This window comes from Camellia sinensis, chromosome 1, assembly GCF_055761805.1.
Source record: "Camellia sinensis isolate YWXY chromosome 1, ASM5576180v1, whole genome shotgun sequence".
Classification (NCBI taxonomy): domain Eukaryota; kingdom Viridiplantae; phylum Streptophyta; class Magnoliopsida; order Ericales; family Theaceae; genus Camellia; species Camellia sinensis.
Window position 1 is genome coordinate 224,450,982 of NC_138961.1, and position 10,559 is coordinate 224,461,540.

Consider the following 10,559-nt stretch of genomic DNA (forward strand, 5'->3'; position numbering starts at 1 on the left):
ATATGAAAAATAAAAAATTCAATTTTTTAAAAATTGAATTCATAAAATTAAAATCAAATACACTAATAGTCATTCTAAATATGGCCCGCGTCATACATTTTTTTTATAGATAAATTTTGAAGTAAAATTTCATAGTTCATAATATTTTAAGAAACTAAAAAATAAATATATTGAGAATTCATATAAACTTTTGAATTCAGGTCGTTTCATTCTTTGCCATTGGTTATATGATGAAGCAGGCAAACAAGACAAAAAAACCATTCTCAAGCCGATATGTGATTGTCATTTTCGAGAGCCTATGCTAAAGGCCAGATCATGTCCTAAAAACCCATGGTCAGAAAAAGGCCACCCACCCACCACAACCTCAAGCCACTACAAGAATTTACACAATTGGCGACCACTTTTGCCGACCAAAAAAATTTTTGTCGCAAAAAAATGACATTTGGCGACCTAATATTAATTAGTCGCGAATGATCAATATTTTTGGCAACCAAATATGAGTTGGTTGCAGAAGGTCACATTTTGGCGACCAAAAATGAGTTAGTCGCAGAAATTGGTATGCTTTTGGCGACCAACTACAAATTTGGTCGCGGAATGCCACATTTTGCCGACCAAAAATAAATTAGTCGCGAAATGAGTATTTTTAGCAACAAATATTTTAGTCGCTGTTGATTAAGATTTGGCGACTAAAGAAGTTTGTCGGCGAAGGTACATTTTCTGCGACTAATCTGGTATTTTGGTCGCCAAAACTTTGGGAGGAAAATTTGAAAGTCTGTGCAGGCGGGAATTGAATTTTTTTTGCGACAAAAAATTTGGTCGCCTTTTTTAAAACGACGTCGTAATATGTTGAATTTAAAAAAAAAAAAAATTTACCAGCCCTAATCTCTTCTGTATCTAGCCCGCTCTCTGTGTCTATGTTGGTCTGCCCTCTCCCTCTCTCTGTGTTCTCTCTCTCAATCGGTGCCAACTCTATGTAGCTCACCGAAGTCCCTCACCACCATTGCTCACGTTCGTCGCACATCGCCACCGCCGGAAATCGCCATTACCCTTTGTGTAATGGACTCCTCATTTCTAGAAGATCCTCACCCAATCTCACCTCATCTCAGACCAACGTCGCACGCCACAGCTAGCGCCACCGCCGCCGCAGCATCCTCTCGGTCTGTCTGTCTGTCTCTCTCTGTTTCTCCCTCTCTAGCCTTTGCCTTCGGTCTGTCTCTGTCTCTCTCTCTATATATATATATATATATAATGCGGTGATTATCCCTCTCTAGCCTTTACTCTCAGTTGTGTGTTTTTTTAGTGATGTGGATGATGGCTAATTGAAATGGGATAATTTGATCATCCCTTTCTAGCCTTTACAAGCAGATGCCAATCATCACCCGTTCTTATCTCACTGCTGCAATTGTTATCACAGTCGGTTGCTCTCTCGATGTATGCCTCTCTCTCTCTCCGTGTCTATCGATTGATGTATTTATGTATTTGTATGTAAGTGTGAGCAAATTGTACAGAATTATTGATTTCGTCATCTACTACTCAGCAGTTCAGAATCTATGCATTTGGGTATTATTGGGTTAGGCTTATTATCAAATTTTTTTTTTTTTTTAATTTTAATTTTGGCGCGATTATTAGTTATCTATATGTATATATGTGTGAAAAGAATGGATTTTTTTGGGTGGTTATTGGAGATTAATAGGTTTTTATTAACTTTTAATGTATTTCAAATTTTGTATTTTAATTACATGATGGGTTAATTGGAAGTTGTCAGAGTAAGTAGTCATTTATGTATCATTAGTTTTATCAATGTTGATATTTAACTAGTGAATTTTATTTGCAGATAATCTCTCCTTATAACTTGTATTTGCACCCTAAGCTAGTGGTCAAGCATTACCAGTTTTGGTGGCTCGTCACCAATTTCCTTTACTTCCGGAAAATGGGTAATTTGTTTAACCATGAACTTCCAAGTAAATCCATTGAGAACGATATGTCTTTATTGTTGGAGTTGCACTTTTTGGAACCTTCTGGCTTCCGTATGCTTTGATTGATCTTTTATGTGTGTAGTAGGGCTTTGTAGAGAATTTGGGTTGATTAATTATTTGTCTTATGAAATTCATAAATGATAAAATTTGAAACAACGTCGTCAGAATTTGGTTAATTGGTGCTGTATGTTCTGTCGGGACGCAGTGTCTATTTCTTATCTTTTACTTAACTGTTCTGTGGCAAATCAACTTTGGGGCTTCATTTTCTCGGTGTTTGGTTTGGATTGGGTGCAATAGTGTGGTGGATGTTTTCCGCAGTTGGCGGGGTGGCTGGTTTGGTTGGAGTGTAATCAGCGGATTTTTCAGGGGATAGAGGTCTTTATGCCTCGTTTGAAGAATATTAGGTATATCTATGAATTGGATTATCAATTTTTTGGTTTGGATTCAAATCTGTTATGTGCAAGCTTTGACCAAATTTGACATGTTTTAAACTCACAATTTCCCAATTTTTCTGTATACAACATATTGAAAACTATTCTTTCATTTATTCTAACAATTATACTCTAATGCTACACAAGAAATACTACATCTTAATTTCAAGATGGGTTGGATATGTAGAGTATCTAGAAAGTATTCTTCAATACTTACTCAATACTAAACTTAATAAAATAAAATAAAAAGTACTAAAAGTTTAGAGAAAATTAATTTATAATTGTGGATATGTTTAGGATGTATCAGATATGTATATGCGAGTATCCGATGAGTATCAATGTTCGATATGGTTACTACACGGATACAACCCCTTTGTCAAAGTATCCGTGCTTCATAAGTTGGAAGTGTCAAATGAGTGTTAGTGTTTGACATTGACATAGTACCTTTGAAGTGTCCGTGTTTCTTAGATAAGAAAAAGTGAAGTGATTTGTGGCAGTTTATGTTTCCTTATAAAGTTTAAAACCTTGCTTTGGCATATATTGACATATTTGTTTTGTTTTATGTGCAATTTTTGCTGGCATGGCAGTCATTGTTCCACGAAGAGGATTTGAAGGAAAGCGGGATTCAAGAGGTAATTTTATAGAATATATACCAGTTGAATGCTTTTGTGAGTTACCTAGACTAAGAAAGTGCTTTTGAAGTTACTTTAATTTCGTACTTGAATAGTTAAAACATGATGTAGTTTTGATTCTTGTTGAGGAAAAGATTATATCTGTTGTGGTTCTCTATAAATAACGCCCCCTCAATCCCCAAGTTTGTCTTGGGACATTATTGGGTTGGTATATTGTTGGCCTCAGACTACACTCTGTCTGATGCCTCCAAGGTGAGGTCTGATGTAGATATCTTGAAGCACAATCCAATGCCTGATTATCATTTTACATTATATGTCTAGTTTTTTATCCTGCATATTTTGTCTTTTTAGTTGACATCTTCCTTAGAAGAGGATGCATAGAAGTTGTTGGGTAAACTATATTAAGGGATGTTGTCTAAAACTTTCAATGAGTCTGTGAGGTTATGTGTCTTTGATGGGCAATGATCAGCTGCCACTTAAATCTATGTCATCTTAGAAGGGGGTTTGAATTTGACTAATCACTAAATGCTTAATACACCTAATGAAACTGATTTTATATTAAATCTTAACAAAAAAATTTAATCCATAGATTTTCAATTTCTATTAGCTGTCAAAAGTTTCCGGTTTAATTTTGAATTATGCCAAACAAACCCTTTCTCTCCTCTTTTAAAGCTATGGCTATGTTATCTCCTTGATATGATTTTCTATGAATTAATTTGATTCACCAGATCCTTGTTCTTCATTTATAGAATTAAGATGAGTCTTTTGCACAATTATCATTTTTGGTGTAAATGATATATATATTTTTTTCATTTTTTTTTATTGTTATTTCTTTGATCCTCCTTTCTACTTGTAGATTTCACTGTTGAGCTCAACCTCAGTGTTGTCAGCAAACCTCAGGAGGCGATTAGTATTTTAGGCAAATCTCAAGGGCAATTACAATCACCCTTTACTTTTCCTAATAATATACGAGAACACCCCTTATGGTAACTAAACATTAAAAAAAACATAACTAAAGATGGTGTTGTCAGCAATTTGATATTTTAAAATATAAAACAATGCTCTTATTACATATAACTTATAAGATATGAAAAAAAAGAGTCCCAATTAATACACATTTATGTGTCTTTGGGAGGAGAAAGATTGGGTACACACCTTATTTATCAAAAAAAAAAAAAAAAAAGATTGGGTATACACCTAACCTTTGACATAGTGCACAAAGTGATTGCTCCGAGACTTAAACCCATAACCTCAAGGTTATTAGGCCAATGTTATATAACTTATAAGATATAAGAATGCCCTCAATTAGATAAAAATGACAAGACAATTATGTCTTTAATAATAAAATGTAACATCCTAAGTACAATTTAAAATTTATTAGGTTCGCATAAAAAATAAAAATTAAGTTGTGTATGCATCTTAATTCATATCCTCATAAAAAAATCAAATAAAAATATGGTAATAATATACAAATGTATCACACTTTATCAAACCAACAAGAAAAAAGGGGCTAAATTTAGGAGATGTGATAGACCAAAATTAATGACCAATACTATTATCAGGTAGTTTTTGTTTTTGCTAAATAAAATATAAAACATTTGATTCTAAGTTGTTGTATGTTGCTTGGGCAAACACCAGATTAACTTCACATTAGGCAGCCTGATAAATTTATTGAGATTCTCTTTATGTTATTTGATAAGATGCATATGTATCTTGGATAGAGGTTAAGTTTTAATGCCCGTCAATCGACAACCTTGACAAGGGATGTTAGTGTAATTTTTGGTTTGGTTCAGGGTTACCCTGTATTTGTTAGAAACCTCAGGGGGTGTCAATGTAATTTATTTTAATAATTATCTTCAAAATTCTTGCTGCTCATATGTTTGAGTGAGACACTATGGGTAAAATTCTACATTGGGCAGACTTTTCTCTGTTTCTTCCCCACATAGTTAATTATTAACATGAATAGGTTGTCGTAATTTTTACTACTCTAAATTGAAGCTCATTAATTATATTATTCATGTCAGTTTCACCATTTTTTTTGGGACCAAATTTATGGGGGGGTAACCTGTGATTATCATACATTCTGCAACTACATATGTTTAACACAGGAAGTGGCATTTTGAATATGGTGGTATCTTTGCAATGTTCGACCAAATTGACATTGCTATCGTGAGTAGTGAAAGTAATGAGATAAGTAGGAACTCTATAGCTGAATTCACACTTCAGTTTGTAACGAAGAGGCAAGATACACTTTGTTCTTGTGGACATTGTCAGAGTAATAAAAGCAGTGTCTTGTCTTGTTATTATTGTCTAAACTGGTGTTAGATTTTTCATGCTATGATTCCAGCAGACCATCAATACGGGGAAGTGTCTCTTATCCAGTGGAAATATTTAAACTACTGAAAAGAGAAGACTAGAGTGTACTATGAATGGGAGGAAACAGAGAACAGAAATAAAATTATTAATTTCTTCCTCGAGAATTTCTTATTATGCATTTACCAAGTTAACGATGTCTAATTTTAATCTAACAGTAGTTTGTAACTTTTTTTTTAACCCCTTGGAGTTCATAATTTTTGTAGATGTTATTACTAGTCTGTTGGTTTCTCATGTCAAATCTTTCAGGTAGATATGGATATAGAAGATGGAGATGCTGCAGGTACCTTATCTGGATCAGAAGAAAGGATTCAGATCACAGTGCCTCTAAGAGATTTTTCACCTGATGGTATGTTTTAAGCAAACTGTATTTAACACTATATATATATATATATATATTTTTGCCTTTTAATTGGTTATTTTCTATTTTTATGAAAGACCGTGTCAGTCAGTGGTAAGTTTAACAAAGAAGCAATGTTTCAAAACATAAAGACAATAGCCATGGTATGATGGTGTCTGACAACTGCTCTATCTTGGAAACCTATGGTAGGTCAGCCAGATGCTAGGTGATCATTTGCCATGGTAGCAGATGTTTCAGCATCAATTCACACTTTATGTTATGTTATGTTATTTTTGATAATTTTTGTTAGAATAATGCTATATGTACTAAATAGTGTACCAATTGATGATGTGACATAATTTAAAAGGTTTTTGGGATTTGTAATGTGATTAATGAGTGGGGTCAATAATAATGTCATAACTAGTGTTGGTACACTAATTAGCACACTAATTGGTGCATGTAGCACCATCATTTTTGTTATAGTGCATGGGTATGGCTGATATTTCATAACAGCACACAGATACTAACAATGGGGTCTACGATCACAATTTAAAACCATACTCTATCCCACTGAGTCTTGAACAGGTTTGGCCTTGCAAGTTGAACCCAATGAGTGATCAAGATAAGGAAAACACATGGTTGTATGCCTTCTCAATGCCCAGACATTTTATCTTAAATGCTAGAATCCACATACTTATCAGCCACTAGAGCCATTTACAAAGTTTGGTTGTCTTCAATGGGCTCATTTTGAGAATCTGTTACTGTATCACCCTCTGCCTGTGTCCCTGATCTTAAAGCTAGCATTTGGACCAATGTTTTTTAAACAAATCCCATCAAACTACTTAGAATGAAGTCCCTGGTATCTCCTGCTCCACCTTTTGCAATATGAGTGCTGTTTAAGAAGCGTTTAAAACTCCTATCAGGCTCCTCCCCCTCAAAGATCCTGGCTTGCAGAGAACAATAACATTGTCATAATAAATGAAAATTATTGCACTGAGTGAACAGTTGGAGCGTTATTGCCCATGGGGCTTTGCTTGTTTGTGTATTCCCACATTGACAGGATTATACGTCCAATAGATGTGTGAGAAGGCATTGGGAAATGCATGCTGAGGGCTGTAGTTCCTTGTGATTTATTTTGGCTTCTTTAGATGCTTGTTGCCTTTTTGTGTGTTGTATCTTGTTTGGTGGTTGTGTCCTGGGATTGAAAAATTCCACCTTTGGTGGCTATGGTAGTTTGGTACTATTATAGTTGTTAGACAGAAAACATAAATAAAAAAGCTTGGTACATGTGAGTTATGGAATGGATGATGGAGATGACATCTACATGCGTTCATGGACAGGCACCATTATTGGGCCGCATAATGTAAACAACTTTTTTAAGTTCATTACGTATTCTTTTGGAACTGTCTTCTTTTATGCAGAGGCTATTTGGAAGTATATTAATGTATTATCTTTTTCTAGTCTCCAGTTTCTTCTTCTGGACTAGTGATGCTGCTTGTTGATCTTTAATTTTCCTAGTTTTAATCCTCTGACTGAGAATCTATCTAGTCAAAAAGAGGGGGGAAAAAACTATTCCCCTGTTTTATTTTTCCTAAACTTCGCATCTTATACCTCTCAATTTACGTTCTCAATTTGTAAACATGCAGATGTTCTTCATGACAACAAGTGTAAAATTACATGGCTATCTAATGGAAATGGATAATTCATTGATGAATTTAGTTTTATGATATTTTGTGATTTCTTTGTTTTCTATAAGATGAGCATTCCCAAGTGATAATATAACAGGTTCGTGCTGTCGCTTACTAGTTCTTTCCTGTTTTGTAGGAACATTTTGCAAAACGAAATAAGATGGTTCTTACTCTTAAATATACAGGTCAGTAACCTCTCACTTCCCGTTCTTGTTTGTCTTATGTTTCTTCTTGAATTGAACTTGGAGAAATTATCAAACAGAGTGCTGCGAAGGGAAATAACAAGATTTGGACCTGATCAATTTTTCTAACAAATCCTACATACATGATCCGGGCTATTCCAAGCAATGCAGCTGACAATGTGTATTGTACACTCATTGCTCAGAGTGCTGTTCATGGAGCTATGGCCGGGTACACAGGCTACACAAGTGGGCTTGTTAATGGCAGACAAACTTATATTCCTTTCTATGTAAGTTCTTCCGGATCCTATAGTTAGTTCTATGATTGCACTCTGTTAATAATAAGGGGTATTGTCTGTGAAGCTCTTGTATTTACTTGGTGAAGAGTAGGAAAGAAGTAAAGGGTATGGTATGGAATCCAACTCCAAACATAATTGTAATCCCAGATTAATGCTGTTTGTTACGAAGTAATAATGCCCAATCAGAAATGGATAGCTAATTTGTATTAATATTATTATTATTATTTTTTATTTTATCAAATCTTAATTGCCAAAAGACGACAACTACAATTTTATTGATGTCAATTTGTGAACTTCCTGTGAGCCAATTTGTTTTGATTTATGAAACATTGAGCCCACTTGAAAGGATCAGATGCTTTCTGGTTATTTGAATCTGTTGCAGCCTCCCTTCCTTAATAGTCACAAGAATGCGCTTAGACTTCTATCAGCCCCTTATTCTTCTTATTCTTCTTCTTATGTCCATGACAGTTGGTATTATATATTATCTATGAAGTGGAGCATTCTGTAAGGAGGATCTTCATGCAACTGAATAAAAGAATCATAACCGTTGACTGGTAAAATATTTCTCTTAGCCTACTTTGTGGTAAGGTGCTGGGGGAAGAAGTGTGTTGCTTGGGTAACTAACAGAATGCATTTTCTGTCCCAAATTCTGTGCGTGTATGTTTTGTTCTTGTCAATTTCTAGCTGATCAAGACTTACAAAGGGAGCATTATATGACATTTTTACAGGTTTTAAATGTCCTGAAGGGTATAAGTGATGAAGACTGCAAGTTGTTGGGCTTGAATCCTAAGTATGCCCGTTCAGATTGGATGAAATTGCAATAGGATGTCATTGTGGTATGAGCGTACTACAGAAAGAGTTGAAGAACTGTTCCAATAGTCTCATACCTTGTTATTTTCTTTGATTTCTTTGTTCTTATAATTTTTGGTGAGAGCAAAGTATAGTTTGAGATTGAATTTTTAGTGATTGTTTTTGCCAAATCCCATATTGTACGTACTATTGCTCTTGTATACAAGTTAAATTCTCAAGTTTTCTTCTTAGTTAATTTCTTTGGTTGTGTGTCATGAATTTTGTTCTTCAATTGTGGTACCGAAACTATGAGCAATTTTTAATTTTTTACATGTTATTGTTCCTTAATTGTGGTTGGGTTGAATGAATTTTGTTCGATATTGGATTGAATGTTTAAAAACAAAAATTGAATGTTCTAAAAAAAAAAAAAAAAATAGAGATTTGGCGACTACAAAATTGGTCGGCAAATTCTACACTTTTGCGACTAAAATTATTGGTCGGCAATTCCTTACCTTTTGGCGACTAAATTGTTAGTCGGCGATTCGTTGACTATTGGCGACCAAATTTTTTGGTCGTGAAATGTCACAATTGGCGACCAAACTTTTTGGTCGTTGAATGTAATAATTGGCGACCAAACTTTTTGGTCGCGAAATGTGTCAATTGGCGACTAAGATATTTGGTCGGGAAAATATCACTTTTCGCGACCAAAGTGTTTTAGCGACTAAATGAATTAGTCGCGGTAATGATATATTTAGCGACCAAAAATTTAGTCGGCAAATCCGACTATTCGCGACCAACCAAAATTTTGGTCGCGAATTACTTTTGCCGACCCTCAATTGGCGACCAAAGTAGCGACCAAAAAAATTGGTCGCGGATTACTTTTGCCGACCAAAAATAGGCTTTTAGCGACCAATTTTTTGGTCGGCAAAAGTGTTAATTCTTGTAGTGAGCATTTATAACCACCCTTGAATGCCAGCCCAATCACATTCATACGATGGCCTGATTTAGTAACTTTATTATTTTAGTTGATTGTTTAAATTATTCTATGAGATAAAAAAAAAATTATGTTTGAAATAATTTATAATTTTTTTATAGTTAAATAGATAATTGTGAGAGAAAAAATGATTAATTAATGTAAATGATGTAACATTTTGCCTTATTAGATATTTTAGCATTTTTTTATCTTCATTAACTATTTTAGTCAAAAAAAAAAAAAAAAAAAAACTCTTCTCAAAACACATCTTAATTGGTTATTTTAGCCAAAAAAAACTCTTCCCAAATCCCGTCATTTTCTCTATATTTTTAAAACAAAAATGCCATGAATCTACCATTATCAACTCATAATTTTACTCTAAATGTGTTTGTGTAGTAGAGATTAAATTAATAAAGTGTGGAGTCTATGAATAAAATAAATTTAAACCATTAATTTATTTTTCTAAAAAAATTCTGAGTTCATAAGTTTAAGTTTGTAATGTTATTATTTTTAAAATGATTTTGTTCATTTACTTAACAAGTGTTAACAAAACACATGTCCTAATTGGTTTAAAAAAATGAGCCTTGTATTCAAACAACATATTGATCTCATTCAAAATAATAAAAATTTTAAAATAATTTGTATACACATAGACCGAAAGTTTTAGTCTAATAATTAGACCCCTTTAGAAGAGAGGCAAAATGCTCAAGCAAGGAGGATGGATTCCAGTGATCAAGCAAAGAGGACGTCAAGTGAATATAGCACGTGGTCTGAAGAACGAAGATCAGGACTGTTTACCTTCTTTGTAGACAACTTGCCTGAATCTATGTAACCTCGTCACTTGTATGATTTGTTCATAAAATTTTGTGTGGTTAAGGA

General features: G+C 33.9%; 1 protein-coding gene across 2 annotated transcripts; it reads left to right on the forward strand.

The window, feature by feature from the left end:
• The first annotated feature begins 881 nt into the window (after positions 1–881).
• Positions 882–9,177, forward strand: LOC114288032 (derlin-2.2-like). 2 transcript variants are annotated; one of them, XR_014345530.1, is made up of 8 exons: positions 886–1,431; positions 1,835–1,934; positions 2,995–3,039; positions 5,662–5,761; positions 7,577–7,625; positions 7,703–7,909; positions 8,387–8,472; positions 8,647–9,177. XR_014345530.1 is itself a non-coding variant. In XM_082896754.1 (4 exons), the coding sequence occupies exons 1-4, from the start codon at positions 1,366–1,368 to the stop codon at positions 5,757–5,759; spliced, it is 309 nt and encodes a 102-aa protein (XP_082752880.1). In that variant the 5' UTR covers positions 882–1,365; the 3' UTR covers positions 5,760–7,533. The 2 variants fall into 2 exon arrangements, 1 of the variants encoding a protein (XP_082752880.1); XM_082896754.1 differs by lacking the exons at positions 7,577–7,625; positions 7,703–7,909; positions 8,387–8,472; positions 8,647–9,177 and having other exon boundaries at positions 882–1,431; positions 5,662–7,533.
• Positions 9,178–10,559: the final 1,382 nt, after the last annotated feature.